General features: G+C 45.4%; 3 protein-coding genes across 8 annotated transcripts in view; 1 reads left to right on the top strand and 2 right to left on the bottom strand.

The window, feature by feature from the left end:
* The window catches only part of kcnt2b (potassium sodium-activated channel subfamily T member 2b), a 30,134-nt gene extending 28,376 nt beyond the window's left edge, over positions 1–1,758 (bottom strand). For both annotated transcript variants that reach the window (XM_040189799.2, XM_078083666.1), the window contains exon 1: positions 1,147–1,758. In XM_040189799.2, the coding sequence (XP_040045733.2) occupies positions 1,147–1,235 (89 nt within the window). In that variant the 5' untranslated portion in view covers positions 1,236–1,758. The remainder of the gene's footprint in view (positions 1–1,146) is intronic.
* Positions 1,759–2,631: 873 nt separating this feature from the next.
* Positions 2,632–6,519, bottom strand: qtrt1 (queuine tRNA-ribosyltransferase 1). The gene is made up of 9 exons (XM_040190146.2): positions 6,087–6,519; positions 5,930–5,998; positions 5,673–5,811; positions 5,375–5,569; positions 4,722–4,860; positions 4,416–4,491; positions 4,196–4,305; positions 3,808–3,892; positions 2,632–3,237 (listed from the first exon to the last, which is right to left on the bottom strand). The coding sequence occupies exons 1-9, from the start codon at positions 6,372–6,374 to the stop codon at positions 3,085–3,087; spliced, it is 1,254 nt and encodes a 417-aa protein (XP_040046080.1). The 5' UTR covers positions 6,375–6,519; the 3' UTR covers positions 2,632–3,084.
* dnm2a (dynamin 2a) overlaps positions 6,457–20,171 on the top strand; it is a 26,588-nt gene continuing 12,873 nt past the window's right edge. For 4 of the 5 annotated variants that reach the window (XM_078083665.1, XM_078083664.1, XM_040190144.2 and 1 more), the window contains exons 1-12: positions 6,457–7,086; positions 12,453–12,526; positions 12,663–12,812; positions 13,547–13,750; positions 14,116–14,214; positions 14,305–14,465; positions 14,567–14,709; positions 15,224–15,359; positions 15,478–15,545; positions 16,083–16,221; positions 18,329–18,415; positions 19,327–19,397. In XM_078083665.1, coding sequence (XP_077939791.1) covers positions 6,926–7,086; positions 12,453–12,526; positions 12,663–12,812; positions 13,547–13,750; positions 14,116–14,214; positions 14,305–14,465; positions 14,567–14,709; positions 15,224–15,359; positions 15,478–15,545; positions 16,083–16,221; positions 18,329–18,415; positions 19,327–19,397 — 1,493 coding nt within the window. In that variant the 5' untranslated portion in view covers positions 6,457–6,925. Of the gene's footprint in view, positions 7,087–12,452; positions 12,527–12,662; positions 12,813–13,546; positions 13,751–14,115; positions 14,215–14,304; positions 14,466–14,566; positions 14,710–15,223; positions 15,360–15,477; positions 15,546–16,082; positions 16,222–16,867; positions 17,007–18,328; positions 18,416–19,326; positions 19,398–20,171 lie in introns of all 5 variants that reach the window. The other variant, XM_040190145.2, reaches the window with a different exon arrangement.

Raw genomic sequence — 20,171 nt, 5'->3', positions numbered from 1 at the left:
CCCACTCAGGTTTAATTTAATTCTCAGTGCCTTGTAGAGGCATTAAAGTGCCCCAACAAATCCGTGAATACATTATCCATCATCAGTGTTGCTGATTTTTTTGATATTTTTGTAAAACAGAAACCCGCTTTCACTGAACCTCTAGATTCAGGTGACCGAGGTCACGCTGCCCTCTGATTAATAGAGATATTGGTCCGTGGGCAGAAGCAGAAGGACAAATTACAGAAGGCCATAAGAGCACAGAAGGCCCGATAAGGCTAAATATGACCTTTGAGAGATCTGCGACACAGGAAGCAAAAAGGTATTGATCACACAAAATGATAATCTTTGATGGTTTCAACAATATGATGTTCGTTATTGACAGCTAGCGGGCAGCAGTTTTTCTGTCGTGAAGCTTGGCGATGGCCGAACCCAGAGTGAACCCCTCGCTTTCAATGGCACGTCCTCCCAGTGATCTGATTGGAAACACCCACTCAAGTACATAAGCGAGTGTTTTGGTCCCCATGTCCACCCTAAACAAGTGATCCTAAGCATGAATTGGAGGTTTTCCATCAGACAGCATAAGCAAAATGAATGCATATATAGCATTTCAAATAGCCTACCCTGCAAAAGAAGAGTCAAAGGTTATAACGCTATGGCCACACTTGAAATCACCTATTCAGGTGCCAGATGGTTCCCTGCAAATTTCAGGAATCATGACAGGGGGAGAGCATAAAGAAGGTTGTTTACTGTTCATTCCCACCCTGTCGATGCCATCACGGCTTGTTTTTTGTGTTCCAATATTGTGATATGTGCCACTACATGACATGCAAGTATATTCATTTACAATTCCTGAGTAAATCAGTCTCTCATCCTCCTCAGAGTATTTTTTCTTTTACGCTTTGAGTGGGATAATTTAGAATCTACAGCAGGAGCGACAGTCGTTTCCGCGCATACAAGGTAACAATTACACCTGTTGCTTCCATCACAACAGCCCTGGTTGTAAAAATATTCCCAACACATCAATGCAGCGGAATCAACGAGAACCCAGAAAACAAATGGAGAAATGTGCACTTTGTAGAGCAGATGATACGATGCTCTTGCGGCGTGAGGATGCGCAGCGGATTCAGCGCGCGCCGTGCGTAAACCACATGCAAGCATCCTTACCGGTCGTCGGTCTGCCAGTCCCCGAGCAACAGGTCTCGGAACCGGTACCGAGGGGGCAGCGGGAGCACCTCTTTTTCCAGTTCGACCATGGTCCTCCTCCTCAGAACCCCCCACCACCCCCCCTCCAAAAAAAAGAGAGAAACAAATATCACCGCAACCCGCACCTCCACACACCAACTCCGCTCCTTCTTCTATTCAAAATGCACATCAATAACGAACGTATCGACACACCTCACGGCATCGTTCTCGACCTCACTCCTAAACAGGATTAAAAACAAAAACAAAAACTTCCTCTTTTTCTTTTGCCACCCGTCTCCACAGAGCTCTACTTTTCTTGCCACCGAGGCAACAGGTCCAGGATGATGCGGGTCGGTGCGCGCGGCGGGGGGTGTTGGGGGGGGGGGGGGGGGGGGGGGGGGTGGAGGGTCCACTTGGACAGTGACAGCTGGAGAGCAACTGGTTGTCTCTCAAATCCCAGCAGCGTCCTCCGCGCGTAAAGCTCCGCGTGGAGTGTGCGAGCAGCCGCTGGGGACGATACCGTTCATTCCACGAGCCGCAAAACAGCAGGAATAACAGAAACACTCCTCTCTACAAACGTTTCTTTCTTTTGGTGGCATATTGGAGAGGAGCAGTTTGAGGAGGCACGTGTGACTCGTCTGGTTGAAGATGGCTGTATTTCGTGTCAACTATAAATTGATCTCTGTGGTAGTTACAGAATAAACGGTTAAATCAGGAAGTAGTCTATTTAGCCTAATACACCCCCATCTCATGAAAAGTAAATGGAAATATTATTTTATATTTCCTTCTATATATTATTTGAATGAGGGCTATTATAATACATTTAAATTTCATTCATTTCTCATTGGAAGTAATTAAAAAACACTACTGTTATAATTTGCCGACAAACATAAATTCTTTATTGCCGTGTTGTGACATATTAGATTGCCTGACACAGTTTTAATCTGCTGTAGAGCCTGTTGTCGTAACAGAAGCTGTAATGAAATTCAAATGTGCTTAAGAGGACTGTTGACTCGCCACAGACGACAGGTGTTATTCAAATCAACTGCCGACAATTAATATTAATTACCCACAACTGAGCTTTTATAAAGCAGCACCTCAGTAAGCTCCAGGCAAAACCTTCCCTCAGAGGGTCAACGTGACTTAATGCCCATCGAACGATGGGAAATCCAGAACAATACACTGAATGAGTTCATATTATCATAGTAGTGAATATATTTTAGATAGGAATGGTTTGTGCCCTCAAACATTTGAGCTTATATAAAACATTTATTGCATGTTTTTTTTTTTTTTTTAACTCCTTTGAACTCTATTAGGAAAATATCATAGCATTTCATTTAGTTTTATGGTGCCTTTCCTCCGGTTTTGTCTGTTTTGCCCTCTGGTGGTCATCACGCCACGAGGACACACTCCGTAGACAGCTGGATTCATTTATCGGTTCAAACAATAACCCGACAACTACTTGTCACTGATACGTAGGTTAAAACACCAGAAGACAATAACATTTATTCATCTTGAGCCTTTGGCAAAAAAAATGAAATAACAGATTGACGGAGAGGCAAAACATTTTGTTTTAAGTGGGTGGGCCTCGCTCTGTAGCCATGGTAACAACAAAAAAATTCTGAGCATGTCGGAGGAGATTTCAGAGAGTTCATGTGTTTTAAACCTCATTTAAACCCCATTCAGTCTTACATCATCGCAAAATACACTGAAGACAATTTGCAGAGACTGAGAAAAACAATCAGGCTGCATCCCTTCATATCAAAAGCTATTTTCCTCACTGCTAAAAAAAATAGCAATTTATATACAAATATGAATAAGCATAGTAAAAAAAAAAAACAATCATCCTTAGAAAAAGTCATATAAAATATGTAAAATCTTTCAGTCAGTGTCAGTCAGTCATTCAGTCACTTCCGAGTTCTATTCCAATGGAACGTTGACTGAGGCCAAAGCGTCCACAGCCCAGCCGGGGTACTGGTCACGAGACGGGAACATTCGCTTCATGAAAGTCCGTATAAACTCAGGGAAGCAGCCGTCCACGATGCTCTGCCTCACGGAGCACATCAGCGTGAGCTGAAAAGAGAAATGTTGGATGATTCAAAAGAATTCATGTGTGATTATAGTGAGACTTAAAGATGGCGCAGTTCTGCAGCGGGAATGTTTGCATGCTACCTTTTACCACGGCAGCATTTGAGGGTAACAAATTGTGTAATTTAACAGTAGAGTTGCAGCCCAAAAAAAGGCCAACCAACATGGGAAACCCAACTTTAAAGCTGGCATGAATATATAAAGGTTTAAAATAATAACACACACACACACACACACACACACACACACACACACACACACACACACACACACACACACACACACACACACACACACACACACACACACACAAATGTGTCACCCTGAGACTTAGACTTGAGACTAAGAAGAAACTCGAGACTGGTTGATATCTCCTAGCAGCAGGATTGCAGATTTGCCCAGGAAATAAGAACACCTGATTAAACACACTTATTCAGATACGTCTTCTTGAGGGGAATATATACTTTTGTAAATGTATTTTGTTGCCTTTTAATCATTATTACATCTTAAGTCATGCAAGTAGCTTAGCTGTTACACGTCATTTCCAACACTGACCTGGTAGGCGATGTTGTGGATGGTGATGTGATGCATGGCTGCAGTGTCACTCTTGAACAGAGCATGGAGGTAAGCCCGGCTGTGTCTGGAACAGAAGACAGGCTCATGTGTTTACATCAGTACACAAAATACAAAATGTCACAGGAAATGCCACAATGCTGTTAAGTCAATAGTGAAAAGACATAAAACTTGAATTAGAAACAAATGCACAGGTAAATGTAGGATATAGCGCCACACATAGTGATTGTCTTTTGAATTAAGGTCAAATAGGGTTTCTTGTACACTTAAAAAATATAAATATCTGTTGCAATATAGAAATATGACTTATCACATGAGTCAAAGCCCTGAGAACACACTACAATTTAGCTTGAGTTTGTTCATGACTTACTGCCGGCACGTGGGACACTGACATTCTGGGTCTATGGGCTGGAAGTCTTTGGCGTACTGCTTCTGTTTAACCTGGAGAGATCCCCAAGGAACCAAGGCCGAGCCAAACCTCTGCAAAACAAAGAAACATGACGTCAGAAACGGGTCTTTCATATGAAATGAAAACTGCTAAATTACATTTGACAAGGGGATAATCCGTGTGTGAGGTAGAGATCACTTACTGCAGTGCGGGTGGGGAACACGCAGTCGAACATATCGCATCCTAGAGCAACACACACCACCAAATCCACAGCATACCTGCAGATTATGGGGATCATACACACTGTCATTTTAGACAACCATAAAGCCCAGGAAAACCCCGCCATTCTCATACGATACTATAAGGATACCGAATGAGCTCTTGAGCACACAAAAGTAAATTTACTCTGATTTCGGTTGCACGCAATGCAAAAGGTAGAAGTTGCAAAGGTGAGCTGAGTAAAATTGAAGTGATTTATGTAACACGATGCTCTGGTAGGCAAACGTACCCCACACCCATGAGGTATCGAGGCTTTTCTCGCGGCAGGTGGTCGGTGCTCAGTGTGACCATCCGCCAGAAGTCGTCCTTCTCCTCTCCTCCACTCAGGCCGCCAATGGCAAAACCGGGAACATCGCGTTGAGTCATTTCTGCAGGAATGGGAGAAGATATCTAAAGCACAAGTTGAGCCCTCATCATCACTGTCAAACTGCTGCGGAGTGGTGAGTTTATCACTAGACCTGGCACGTAAGCGCTAACATGTATTTCCGGCTCATTTGCCATAATGATGACTGCAGCTAAAATATAGTCACGCAATATTCTATTTAAATCTGACAGGCAGTTTCCTTATTCCTTTCAGTGTCCTGATACTTTGAACAACACTTACACCGTTAATGGCGCGTGACATATGTTTGATTCACACATACTTCTTCTTCAAATGAAGACATAAAGGCTTATTAACATTCATTGGAAAAATGGGATTGAGAGAAACATGACGTGAACTTTCCAAATAACTTTAAATAATTGGATTTTCAAGTAATTTAAACGTGTTCTTCGTAGGCTCCATCCAAATATGATCCCATCTTTGAGCCTACTCAAAATCAATAAATAGCGTATATGGCCACAGGAAGGTAATCAAAAGTAGTAAAAGGCAATTATCTTTACCTTCTAGACAGACCTTGCGCAGCTCTGCATTCAGCCCTCCCTGGATGATGGCAAAAAGGTTCTGTTTGTCTGGATTTTTATTGGCTGCAATGCAGCGGTCAAGCCAGCGAATGGATCGGTGCATGGCCTCTTCCACCCGAGGGCCTGTCACCGTACTGCTGACCACATCATCCAGCTGCATCATGATATCCGATCCTGAGAGAAAACAGAGGGGGGCTGTGTTTTAGCGAATGGGAAACTGAGAGGAGGGTCCTTTTTAATTAATTTATTGATTCAAATGGTTTTGCTCCTTGCAGACCCAGACTGTTCTGTATGCTGATGGACTTCTCGGGACTCAAGAGGATCTCTTCGCCATCGTAGGGGGACTTGAACTTCACCCCTTCCTCTGTGACCTCTGAGAGTTCAACAAGAGACACCATCTGAAACCCCCCGCTGTCCTGTGAGCAGAGGAGAGTGAACCATAAGATTTACACACAGAGCTAACCGACTACCTCTTGGTCTTTTATAAATGTGTATTCATCACCTGTGAGGGGTTGATTCAGCAAAGCTACTCACAGTTAATAGATTCCTCTTCCAGTTCATGAACCCATGTAAACCATTGGCTTTCTCGATCAGATCAGGTCCCTGCAGGCAGTTGGATTAGAAAAACATAGTTGGAGATGAAAAGTGGAATTGATCTGGCCTCTAGCGCTGCCGTTGTAGGGTTGCCTACCGGTCTCATCCCCAGGTGGTACGTGTTTCCGAGACAAATCTGACAACCAAGACCCTCCAGCTGATCCACAGTGATTCCTTTCAGGGTCCCCTGAGTGCCGACAGGCATGAACACCGGGGTGCTGACGGCACAGTGTGGCAGTATTAGATCACAAGCTCGCGCTTTCGTCACTGAGCATTCGGCAACTACTCGCAGAGCGAGTGGAGACGCCGCAGACAGAGTTTTCTTCAGAGACATGCTGTTCTCTAAAGTATTTACATCAGCTCCACGCTCTGTGATGGCAGCCATGTTGGAATTGGGACATGTGACGTTGGAGCGACTTCAACTGACAAATCGCGTCGACCAATTGGAAACGAGCAGTTTGTTGGACGTGAAGACGACGCCTTTTATTATTATCCAATTAGAATGCCAGCTTGATGGAGTGACAGCAGCGTTTGCCAATTGACTGCTTGGTTTTCCAGACAAGAGGCGGGCCTCCACTCGCCGGGTTTGATCGGATGTCGTCTCCCCTGACCGGATGGTGTTTGTGTACTGTGTAGAGGAAGTTTTGTTTTGCGAGTTTTCCGTCCGTTTCGACTGACCGGGTGTTTAGTTAATGCGCTTAAAAGAGCACGAAATTGTATTAGTGTGAATTGCATTCCCGGTAACCGCTCAATTGTCCAAGAAGAGACTAAAAGTTCGAGCTGTTTGAAGCGGTCGGACTCCCAACGATACACCTCAGAGTAACCCGAGAGCACCTTCCTGCTAGGCTAACGTCACATTAGCTAACTTAGTTAGCGCGGCTAGCGGTGAACTCTGGTTCGCGTTGTGTTGAAGGAGCTCTCCGAGCTGAATAAGTCATGGGGAACCGGGGCATGGAGGACCTGATTCCCCTGATCAACAAGCTTCAAGACGCTTTCAGCTCCATTGGCCAGAGTTGCAATTTGGACCTTCCCCAGATTGCTGTGGTTGGTGGTCAGAGCGCTGGAAAAAGCTCGGTCTTGGAAAATTTTGTCGGCAGGTAAGTTAGGTGACCTGCTTGTGTTTTAATTGAATTGTCACGTTAAAGCAGTTAACGTTTTTCGTTTTGTTTCCCCCCGTTTCTTTCGCGTTTTTAACCTTCTGAAACGGTTCCATTTGGTTGTCCGGCACCAACGGCACTTTGTAGAGTGCAGTCTGCCATCCAGCTAAGCTAATGTTAGCCCCTCTGCCAGAACCAACGTCATACAACCTTTACGTTACACACTTGACGCACTGCTGCCTTGAAAGTGTGAGGTGGCTACAGGTTGAACATCTTGACGCCCTTCACGTTCCAAGCCAGTGGGCCGGGAGGAAACTTATTTCCTGAGGTTTTTGTATACCTCGACGTACGCTTTCCTAGTTTTCACTAGAAAGTGTCTAACCAACAATGTGTGTAGACGTGTAAGAAAACCTGCTCTCTGCTCATGTGGGCTCTAAAGAGATGTTATTCTGACCATTGCAAATACTTATGCCCTCTAAAACCATCAGCACTAGTACGATTTTTCTAATGAATGACTTCAATTTTGCTTTCGGTATTTAAATTGCACAACGTGGCTATTTATTAAGCGTAAATCCCAGGGTCGTTTGTCTTGTTCGGCCATCCCTTTATTCTGCCTTAGATCTGAATGGGAACTTGTCCCCGTGCCACTGTTTATGATTCCAAGCCACACCCAGAAATTCCTCTCGTTTTGCATTGGTTTGTTATTCGGTCTGTTTCATAGGAGCTTTATCGACATTGTTGTTACTATGTTCATTCTTCCAGATGTGGGCGTACAAACATTGTATCAGATAGATCAGTCAAATTGGAGGCCGAGTGAGCAGCCCCTTTACCTACGGATGTGGATTTTGTCACACGGAATCCACATCCACTCAACAGTCTTCTGTCAAAATTCTGTTAAACAGCACGAGCTCACATCCGCCGCAGTCAAAACTTCCCTTAATTAACATCTTCCTCTTTTCTCCGGGTTGTGGGCAAAACTTGAGAACAAGTTTTGTGTCTCATCAGTATGGGGTGAGATCACCCTATAGATAAAGAAACAAAACAAGCTCGCTCCAAAACAGCTTGTTTAGCAGGTTTCCACCGCATTGACTGACACTCGTTGTGTGTAACCCGAAGCACACCGGGATCACGCGCACTTCCGCAGCCCAGCCATCACAGGCAGGCAGTGCGTTTGATGTGAAGATGGCATGCAGACACACTGGCAGGAGCACTTCATGTCTGCTGTCAGGCAAACACACACCCAGATTAGACTACTACTCGGTGCACATAAATTCAGATGAGTGGGGCTATGCAGTGTGAGCACTCAACACATACTAGCTGTAGTTAACATGCCACGGTCCACGGCAACCTCGATTCCACTGCCTGTGTGTTACTTAAGCACTTAGCATTCACGTGCACTTTAGTGTTTACCTTTTGTGTTTGGTCTTTTCAACCAAACAATGGAAAGTACAGCACTCACTCTTTACGCCCGTTGCTAAAGTGCAGGTGATCTGGGGCTCCGATAAGGTGGAACAGTAGGTGAAAGACTCAAAACTACTAGGTCAACTTGTACTTCAACCCGGATGTGCTCGGCAGGTGCTGCCTATCACCGTAGCAACCGGTGCGTTAATGTGGAGATGAGTCGTAGTTGGGCATGGTAGAGCTCTGGACAAGCAATTACCTAATCAAATGCTTGTACAGGCATTTGTTGCACAAAATGAGTTCTGTTTTTGTGCTGAAGGTTAATGATTTGCAAAGTCTCTGGTGACAACAGTGTTTAACCATGAGCACGGAGTTGCTGTTACTGCCAGTGGTAATGGCTTCTGTATGGTTCCCGCATTGTACTTTGGTGAGTTCCATGGTGTTTGTGAGAGACACTGGTTTCAACCCTTTGTTCACAGGGATGGGAAAAAAATCCTCTTTCTAGGGCCCCCAGCGACAGTAGAAACAGTAATTTAGTGCTAGCGCAAACATTTCTGTCTCTTGCCTGATCTCCATGCAGATGATCGAACTGAGAAGGGGACGTTGTAGCAGGACCATGACTGCGGTCAAAAACAATATCAACTTTCCTTGATGTTGTTTGAGCATTTGTACGTTAAGTTTTCTGTATTTGATTTTTTTTTAATTTGTTATATATTTGTTAAACCTGTATAAGATAAGCATATCGTTTGTTTTCATGGCCAGCCGAGTGATGCGTCACTTTAAGTGTAAGCATCCCTTAAAGTGGATGTGTGTCACCAGTCGTGTTTATTTCGATTCGGGCCTTTTGCTGCTCTGCGTTCTTTGCTGGGCAGAAGATCAAATCGCTCTGACTCACCAGCCTCACGACTTTGTTAATGTTTCTATCTTTTGAAAGCATTTGTTTATCTCTTATATTGTGATGATGGACCTTACGTTTCGACACATTGGACATCGAACCGTCATTATTAATTTCAGTAAAAATCAGTGGCGGAAGCCTGATACTGCTTTGTCATGACAGATGCATGTGTCTTTAATAGCGACAGTGATGACTGCATTCCATTCAGGCGTGTCAGCGACCTGATGTCCCTGATAAACTAAATGGACCAGTCAGTGGATGCTGTGCGAAGTGTTCTTCGTTAACCTTATACATTTACTGGCTTTTGTTGGTTGGGTTGATTGCATTATTAGATCCTTATTAACTCTCACTTTAGAGATAGGCCTTTATTATTAGCGCTGTATTGCAATCTTTTGTCGAGCGGCCATGCCACTGCCCCAGGAGGGAGTGTAGACGTTGTATCTACTCCAGCAAGCCGTTGTGGGTGGAGGAGGTTGTTATCAGATATGTGGCAAGAACACTACTAAGAAACCGGGAGTGTTTAAAGCTTTGTAGCAGTTTCGCTTTAACGCTGTACTGGACCTGGTGATCCTTGTGAGGAAGACTGACAGACATGCACACAGCAAATGGATTGTCCACTAAGCAGTTGGATTTTGGTAGTGTTTTAAAAAAACGGGCTGCCAAGTGCGGCTTCTCGGTCCACACAGTGGTGGACTGCGGCGCCTCCGTGCGGGTAGCCATAATTACACATCCGTCGCCACACCAGGGACCAGTGCAATAAACCCCACCAAACCACAACCATGTTTTTGTGTACTTCGCCTTCCCGAGGGAATGAATCAGACAACCTCAGAGTTTCCCACCCCGATTTTCATGTTTGAAAACGAGCCCCGTCAGGCATCTATGGACTTCAGGAAGAGGAGGATCTGACATGCACAATGGCTCCTTGGAGCCAACCTGCCTGTTCGTAGGAGGCAGCGGCTATGGGGGGCTCCGGGCAGGGGGAGGGGAGTTGGCTCTCCTCATCTCTCCCTGCCCTACTCTCCATCGCTTGTGCTTTTTCTTGCCAGGCAGGGATGGAGGGAGCCTTACAGACTGACGCTCTTAGCTTGGCCATTCATAATGCATGAAACGATACCCAATCTGCTCGGCCTCGTCTATCATTTACAGCGCATCAATAATGGAATCCTGGCCTCGTGGTGCCGTTTATCCAATTCTATGAATATGGATTAGCGCTCTCATTTTCGCTCTTGCTCTCATTTTTGATCTTCTCAGAAGAACATTTGTAAACCAACACTTTGTTTCCACGTAAGCTCTGTTGATGCTTCAGTTTGTTTGTGGATCTTTGACAAGCAGCCACTTGTTGAGCCAATGAGACATGTTTGACTGCTGATAATCTATTGAGAGTTGCCTGATACTGGAGATGGCCATCAGTACATTAGCAGATTCTCAAGGTCCTTCTTGCGCCGACCTCTGGGCAGCACCGTTATTTATTTCCTTTCGCTTAGCCGATCGCTGCATTGGTTTCCGTCTCCCCCGCTGCCAGTCCTCGTCCACCGTTCTCGTGTACGGTCCTCCGTGCTCCACATTGTTTGCATGATACAGCACCGGCGCTGCACCGCAGACCTGTTGGCTTTCTGCTGACGTAAGGAACATCCAGAATGTTCTCCAGTATGCCGGGACGGCGGCCTGAGCGTAGCGATCTGCATGTCCAACGGTAGCGGCTCTCACTCTCCGCCCTGCTCTTCCCCATCCTTTCCCCCTATTCCTCATGCCTGTAGGGGGGATAGATGGGAACGGAGAATGTGGGTCGGCGACATGCTCTGCAGTGATTTTTCCAGGACTTGACCCAGTGATTACCACCACATGTGGCATGTTTGTGGAGGGGGTGGAGGAGCATCACTTGATGGCAACTTTGGTCGTGACTCATGGAGTTGAACATTCTTCAGGTGCCGTGTCACGTTAAGGGGAACAAACAAGCCAGCTCTGAGAAAGTTCCTATAACCCCCCCCCCCCCCCCCACTCCGAGTAGGGTAGTCTGTGACGGTAGTGCACTGTTGCACAGATGGCATTTGCCTGCATTTGATGAGTCATTTCATGCGTTGTGTAATGCCTTACATTGCCTTCAATCCCCTCACCACCAAATAAGAATCTCTTCATATTCCAGTTTGTAATGCAGCAAAAAAGGAAAAACAATAGCTGGCATGGCACTGTAAGTAGCATGATGCAAGTGTTGAACTGCACACCTAAAAACAACGTGAGGCCCCAGGATGCTTTGGTCATAAGGCATTATCGTAGGTGATCGTCATGTATTGACAAAGCCAAGGCTCACACAAAAACAGGAGCTATAGATCATGTCGTTTAAATGGGCCATGAAGTGAGTAATCAGGGGTCAAGTTTGTCAGACAAAGAATCTTCCCAAACATGGTGGTTTTTAAAGATGCTCTGGGGGCGTCGTAAAAATTGGCTAAATCTCTTCTCCTTCGCCCTCTTTTCAGTTGGCAAAACTTGCTCATCACTGCCAACATCTGGTAAAGAGCAGGACAGACAGTTTCCGACGACAAATGTAACTGGCTGGTTGAATGTTGACATGCTGAGTCATATGGCTGACGTCTGGAATCTTAAAGGTTTTCTTTGAAATATTGCAATTACAATTAGTCTCATTTGAATTGCAAAAGTGTATCACTATTCCAGTTCCATCATCCCAGACGCCGCCTCGCTGCCGGAGGAGGTGCTCCATTATTTACCGTCCGGGGAGCAGCTCTAGGTTCTGTCCTTGATATTGTTTTTACAGTCTGTCTGTAATGCCTCAGAATTCTATTTTAAGTTGGATTTGAATTGATCACTTAAGCCTTAATGACGAGAGAAATTAACTGAGACAAGTCGGAGGCGTGAAATTCCCCCGCGTGCCGCAGTTCACCAGAAAGCCACGCTGCAGGCAAATGGACATCGAGTGTATTGAATAATTGAGCGCTTCTTCGCTCTCTCTCAATCCCAAACCTCCTGTTTCCCCTAACACCCCCCCGCCCCCCTCCTGTTTCTGATTTCCCTCCTCACTACGTGTGTTTATGCTTCCTCTGTCTGTCTCCCTCAGGGACTTTCTTCCACGTGGATCGGGCATTGTTACCCGCAGACCTCTCATTCTGCAGCTGGTCAACAATAAGGCCGGTGAGTGCACGAGTCCACACAGCAGCAGTCTCAGGCCACGCCAGCTGTCTGCTACTTGCTGTGCTCTTTGATTTAATGATCTATTTTTCTTTTACCTTTTTGTCCTAAATGTACTTCACTTTGCTTTTGTATGTAGAATATGCTGAATTCCTGCACTGCAAAGGGAAGAAGTTTGTGGATTTTGATGAAGTGCGGACGGAAATTGAAGCGGAGACCGAAAGGATAACAGGCTCCAACAAAGGAATCTCTCCGATCCCTATTAACCTGAGGGTCTACTCCCCTCACGGTAATGGACTCTGCTCTTATCACAAAACACAAGTGCTGTTAACACTCTGCTATTGTGTAAAGTACATTTTGCATGTTGTATGCATGATTTACCAAATGTTTCTGTACTGTTAATACCAATGTATGTGTCTTTTTAAATATATCTGGTTTTATTATTTGCACTGCGATTGTATCTAATCAATATAGTAAAGTATTGGATCGTTTTGATAAGCCAACCCAACAGACATGTGGTTATTTTATCTGTAAATAACGTTTCAGTTAATTATAGCAAAAGGGCAATATCACAGTAACTATCGCTTACTTATAGCGTAATTAATAAAAGAACCACAAAAGTCGCTTGTCTAATAATTGAATGTGTTATTTTTTGATGTCACTTTTTGCTTTGAGCGAAATTCACCATAGAATTTCCTGTTTAATTCTGTGCGTGAATGTAACACATAAGTAATATGACCTCACATGGCAGTAATGTGTTTATGAAGTAAAAAACTAATTAGAACAACGCAGACATGGCCCTTTTTTATTGAGGAGGTTTGGAATATTCAAATACACGTCTGTCACATAATCCCCATTTGGGTTTTCAGTCAAATAAAGTATGTCAAATCATACTAGAAATCAATGGATATGGAATCGTATGACTTACAATAAACGATAATTTACTATTTGTCACCTCAGCTGATGGACAAGCGTCTTTTATTTTCAATTCTCACCTCTATTGCTTGTGTCCACGTTGCTCAGTGCTGAACCTGACCCTGATTGACCTTCCGGGGATGACTAAGGTTGCCGTCGGAGACCAGCCTATAGACATAGAGCACCAGATCAGGGACATGCTGATGCAGTTCATCACAAAGGAGAGCTGTTTGATTCTGGCCGTCACACCCGCCAACACCGACCTGGCCAACTCGGACGCGCTGAAGATCGCCAAGGAGGTGGACCCACAGGGTGAGCGTGCAGCTCTCTAGCAAATCAGAAGTTAAGGGTGCTCTGGAGAGTTGTGTTCACGGGTTGTCTGTCCGTAACGGCATCTCTGTTGCGTCTAGAGGGAGTTTTGTCATGTTTTCCAGGGGAAACCTCTCAGACTCACATGTGATATTTGATTTTTAGAGGTCAAGGTCCCTTTAATTTTACATCCGTTGTTCTCATGGAAGCAATATCCCAAGAACACCCGCAGGGAATTTCATTAGATCTGCGACAAACCTCCACTTGGACTCGATGTTGACATGATTGCAGTTTTGTGGTCAGTGTGACTTTGGGCCCCAAAGTATAAGGATGTTTGAACTGATGTGGTGTCCCGTTATGTTGTGCAGGTCTGCGCACCATTGGTGTAATAACCAAACTGGACCTGATGGATGAAGGGACGGATGCAAAGGACATCCTAGAAAATAAGCTCCTGCCACTGCGACGAGGTGATGATACCCACAAGAGACGCTAACAGACTATTGAGCGGGTCTGAGGTTTTGATTCTGAAGTGACTATTTGTGACTTTTTGTGTGCAGGCTACATTGGTGTGGTGAACCGCAGTCAGAAAGACATTGATGGGAAGAAGGACATTCGCGCTGCCATGGCCGCAGAGAGGAAGTTCTTCCTGTCCCACCCCGGCTACAGACATCTTGCAGAGCGCATGGGCACGCCACACCTACAAAAGACACTCAACCAGGTCTGCTGTCCATCGGTGGCTTTTACATCGTAAAGTGGGATTCCCTCCCCGACAAAACGTTGATCCTCTAAAACAACAGCGCCACCTCTGTCTGTCTCTAGCAATTGACCAACCACATCAGGGACACCCTCCCTGGTCTGCGCAGTAAGCTGCAGAGTCAGCTCCTCTCGCTGGAGAAGGAGGTGGAGGAGTACAAGAACTTCCGTCCAGATGACCCAACACGCAAAACCAAGGCCCTGCTGCAGTGAGTGCATCTGAATATTGCTGCTCATTACAATGCAGCACACTGCAGTGACTGTATTTACAGTGGAAAGCTCCTGGGTGAGGTAACTTAATGGCAGCCGTATTGGATGTATACTGCACACCGAACGGATGTCAGGAAAATCCAATGTTCATTTATCCAACACTTTCTGTAACCTAATGGTATTTATAGAGGTCGGTATATTAACATTCCTCACTTGAAGGGTAAAGCAAATTAATATATTTCAGTTATTTATGTTGTTTCTGGGGACCAACCTTTTTGAAATGACAAACGATTGCCACCCAACTAACCAAGACTAAGACATCATCTTAAATTTGCACAATGTCTGCGTAAACATTACCGCTTCTGACCATTATTATTGCAGGCACCAGTATCGCACAGAGTCTATAACCCTTTGGAAGTTCCACTCAATAACCCTACAGAACGAAATGTTTGCAGTGCATCTTTTTGGGATATCGTTAACTGTGGTGTCGTGTTTGTGCTTGACCCTCATCAGGATGGTGCAGCAGTTTGGTGTGGACTTTGAGAAGTGCATTGAGGGCTCCGGGGACCAGGTGGACACCAACGAGCTGTCGGGCGGCGCTAAAATCAATCGCATCTTCCACGAACGCTTTCCCTTCGAACTGGTCAAGGTCAGTGTGAATTGCAGTGACGTGTTCGGTATCAATCTGGCGTTTGGTCTTTAAAGCACTGTTGGATTTGTTAAAAGCATCACTTGAATCTTCTTCCCAACCCCATCTTGTCTCCCAGATTGTGTTCGATGAGAAGGAGTTAAGGCGAGAAATCAGTCACGCAATCAAGAACGTCCACGGCGTCAGGCAAGTGGAGCGCAATCGATACACCAAGCTCAGCGACCACACAAATTCTGCTTTAACACAAAACTCTTTGCTTCTGTCCCTCGTGCAAGTCGTCTACTCCAATTGTATATCAAGCCTTGCCTGGCCAATAGTACAGATTCAAAGAAACAGACTTGTCCTTGTTTCTACTGTCCCTCACCGGTTTTCTAATCCCCCTTTCCCCGCTCTCCAACAACTACGTTTTTCTCTTTCTGCCTGCCAAGGCGAGGGTTTGTTTTCCATAAAGCTTAGTCCCTTGCTGCAATAATTGTTACCATCAGGTTTCTCACCGATACTCTCTAGTCTGCCATATCTTATTTGTGGTTGTGTAAACCTTTTCTTTATCCTCACCCTCGCCTCTCCGGTTGTGACTGTCCACACATTTTCTGTTTTTATCCATAACCAAGCCTCTCTTTAGTCCTGTAACCACCCACCTGTTCATCTGTTTTGTTTACCCACATGCGTGTTAACTGTCCCGTCGGCCTGCCGCTGTGCCTCTGTCTCTCTGTGCGTCCTCAGAACGGGGCTGTTCACTCCAGATCTGGCGTTTGAGGTCATCGTGAAAAAGCAGATCATTAAGCTGAAAACGCCCTGTCTCAAATGTATCGATCTGGTCATTCAGGAGCTCATCAACACAGTCAGGCAGTGCTCCAACAAGGTACTGCCGGTGTCCAGCACCTCCCGACCCAGCCGAAAAACACGGGGTTGGGAGCGTCCGCGGGTGTGGCTGAGGGTACGCCGACGCAGAACATTAGCCCCCCCCCCCCCCCCCCCCCCCCCCCCGATCCCTGCAGTATCCAGAAAATATATAGTTCTCTCATTTAACAATAAAATAAATAATGCAAAAAAAAAAGTTCTGCACGGTTTGTTCTCAGCCCAGCCCGATTTAGTCCCGTGTGCAGGCGGCGCTGTCGTGTTGTGAGGGGTGACGTGTCGTTGTGCACGTGAGATGTTTCGGGTACTGTGTGAGCATCTCCGGTCTCGCCTGGACAAGCTGCAGGTCTCATGGCTCAGTCTACACAGCCAGCAAAACAAAGGGGAGGTCTTAAGCTGGCATTTAAGACCTTCTGGATTTAAATTACATTGTCACAGAACAGGATGTGAGAGACCTGTGGCTTGTCCGCCTATGCTTGATTTGTCTCAGAACAGCTGTAAATGACTAACTGAACAAAGGCTTTTCTATTTATGTCCTCTATCTCTTTTCTGGCTTTCCTCTTTGTTTCTTTTCCCCTTTTTCTTTCTATCTCTTTTTCTCTCTATGCCGCCACAACAACTACATGCAATCTGACCCCATGACCTTTCAGAACGGGGCTCTTCACCCCTGACTTGGCTTTCGAGGCGATAGTCAAAAAGCAGATCCTCAAACTGAAAGAGCCCAGCCTCAAATGTGTGGACCTTGTGGTGTCCCAGCTCACGGCACTCGTCATGAAGTGTGTTGTTAAGGTAACCAGGGAAACACTTGCTGGGAAGACGTCATGAGAAGAGAAGGCTTTCCTCTTAGAGATGCACCGATCAATGGCTGATCAGCCGTGAGCGCCTGGTCAGCGACCTCCATCCGATTTATTGGTTTTTAGCTGGTTACACTTACAAGGAATAATGATCACACACACACAGTCAAATGTATTTTGCTTACACAGTGGCAACTGCAACACAATGTTCAGGCACACATGTTCTTCCGGGGGAGTAAATAAGACAATAGCTTGTAAAGTTCAAAATGATTTCTGGAGGAACAGCCTTAATTAAAAGCATTCAAACAACATTGAGGTGTATGTGAGTTTAAATTGAGAAAAGCTCCAGGAACTTTGTGCAGTTTTTTTTATGTAGTCAAGGTTTTTCAACCATACAGCTGAATAAAAATAAAATGGAGTTGAGGCGGGTTTGGCTGAGAAAATTGCAATCGGTGCATCTCTAAGTCTTCTCCAAATGTCTTTTGTTCTTATCCCAGTAAAATGGTCAACCCCCTGTCATCGGTGTCCAGTGCTTCAAATGTGTGTACTGTCCCATCCCTACCATCCAGATTGAGCACTGATTCATCATTTTAAGCACGACGATCAGCCAACTGGCTCTTACAGCATTTGCCCCCACCCCCTTCACACTGCTTCCCCCCCTCTCTCAGAGAGATAGAGCGAGAGAGAGAGTCCATCTGAGGAGAGCGACCCAGGTGAAGCTCCCTCGCTGACCCTCATAGCAGACTGACATTCCACATCATGCTGAACCGGATGATAGTAATATCCCTTTGGTGCAGTGGAAGTCTGAAGTCTGAGTGTTTCCATAGCAACGGTGCTCCTCTGCCACCTTGTGGACAGAGGAACCCGCTGCACATCATGAAGTAATTTGCCCTACAGACATAATCCACACATCCTTCCCCTCTTGTCTCAGCAGTTTTCCTGTGCCTCTCCCCAATCTGTCACATTCTATCTCCATCCAGTCTTCACTGATATCAACACCTTCAATCAGCTAGAGATGACACATGACACAATTTAGAGTCATCCCTGGCTGATACTTCATAATCTTTTAGAACAAACACACTCTGTGTTCAAAGCGTGTTTTTGGGTGTGCGCCAGTTTGTGTTTGTTTGAATATGTGTGACACTAAAATGTCACTTGACTACCTCTTTCCCTTTTCTTTGTTCTCCACTTATTCTCACTCCTGTTTCTCTCTCAAACGTATTGGTAAGTCTTACTAAGCTCTAGCCCACATGTCAGTGTGTGTGTTTGCATGTGTCTCTGTTCCGCGCTGCAGCTGTGTGTTGTGTTGCCTTTCAGCTCAATTCCTATCCCAGACTGCGAGAGGAGACTGAGAGGATCGTCACAACCCACGTCAGAGAAAGAGAAGGGAAGACCAAGGATCAGGTGAGTTGACTAAATGGACTATAGACTCAATAGTTTGCAAAATGCGCTCCGGTCAGGCTTTGAAAAAAATAAAAAATGCAGTATGTGCTCCTAAAATCTGCTCCAATGTTTCGTTGAGATGCTTGTAACACGGTGGAATCGTCAACAGATTTCCAAAAAGCAACTATTAGCATTCTGTCAGTCCCCATCTTCTGACTCCTAACTGAGTGCATTGTGGGACCCTTCCTCCACACATCGGATATGTTTTGTTTCAGCATTCGTCAAATTGAGAGCTATAAAAACATAATGTGGCCTTTCCGTTCCTGGATGCTGGCTCTTCATAGGAACCTAACCAAATGATTAAATGTCTCTGCGTGTTTGCAGTCTGGTCAGCCCTGCTGCAGTTTGGTGCTTAGAACTCAAACTGGGCATCAAAAGCAGTTTATAGATTTAAATGTAGATCATTTGATAAGCTTTTGTTAAATCTTCAAACATTTTCTTGAGATGCCAAAACTTCTTTAGGAGTTGCAAATTTACTTATTTTCCTTACCAAAAATCATCACTTTCACGCTGTGATTTTAGACCTTTATTCTTGTCTTGGTGCAGAAGTCTGGCAGAATAAAAGTGCATTGAGCCCAGAAACATTAATATCCACACTACTGACAGCCCAGGTTCTTTTCTTGTACTGCGGCAGATTGAATTTATATATTATAAACTGAAACTGAATACTGAATACTCCTCATCTACAATTTGCAGCACTGATGGAATCAGCCTGACTACAAAGCCAGGTCTAAATGAATCTTTAGATATCCTTTTTGTGTTCGCATGAAGTATTAAAAGTGAAACCGAGCACTTTCTCATTTGTGCCATCAGTGAGTGGTGTTTAATCGAGACCCCTCGGGCCTAATCAGGATGTTCTCCCTCTTATCAAGGTTCTGCTGCTGATTGACATTGAGCTGTCCTACATCAACACCAATCATGAGGACTTCATAGGCTTTGCCAAGTATGTACCCCCTCCCGTACCCCCCTACCTTTTCTAGAGCAACTTCCATCTTGATGCCGACAGCACAGGCATCGTGGTCCCCATCAACTACATGTCACCGTCTGAGGTGCACTTGTGACTCTGCACGTTTACGAAGGAAAAGACTCGAAAACTGGCCGCTCAACAAAATCCCCCCCCCTCACTTACTGTTGGCCACATGTTGTAAGCTGCACCACTTCAGTGTGGTGTAGCATGCCAATTAGTGATCCAGCCACATCAGAGCATGTCTCCCTGTGGGGGAGGTGGCTGCTCCATTGATCGAGGTTGCGTTTATTGGCCGCCTCGCCGTCCTGCATGCAACGCACTACCCACCCCACCCCCAAAGTCAATGACGCATGCTTGATATCTGGAAAGATAAACCTCCTGTCTGCTTAACGGACTCTGCAGTGTTGAGGCTGCTGTTTCCATTCACATATTTGTGTGTGCATTTTGTAAGTAATTTAAGTTATTAGAAAAGAACAATTCAATTGTATACAATTTCCGGGTGTTTTCCTGGCGACCGTGGCGCACGGAGTAGAGAGGGTCCGCCGGGAACCGCAGGGTTGGCGGTTCGAACCCCGGCTGCTCCATGTTCCATGTCGAAGTGTCCCTGAGCAAGACACCAAACCCTTAACTGCTCCCCGGCGGCTTTGCGGCTTCACACTGCCCCCACTGTGTGGGACGGGTTAAATGCAGAGAACAATTGTCTGTATGTGCAATATAATACTTGGCAATAAAAAATTTTCTTCGCAACCT

This window comes from Gasterosteus aculeatus, chromosome 11 (assembly GCF_964276395.1).
Source record: "Gasterosteus aculeatus chromosome 11, fGasAcu3.hap1.1, whole genome shotgun sequence".
Taxonomy (NCBI): Eukaryota; Metazoa; Chordata; class Actinopteri; order Perciformes; family Gasterosteidae; genus Gasterosteus; species Gasterosteus aculeatus.
This window is presented reverse-complemented; position numbering and strand designations above follow the sequence as displayed.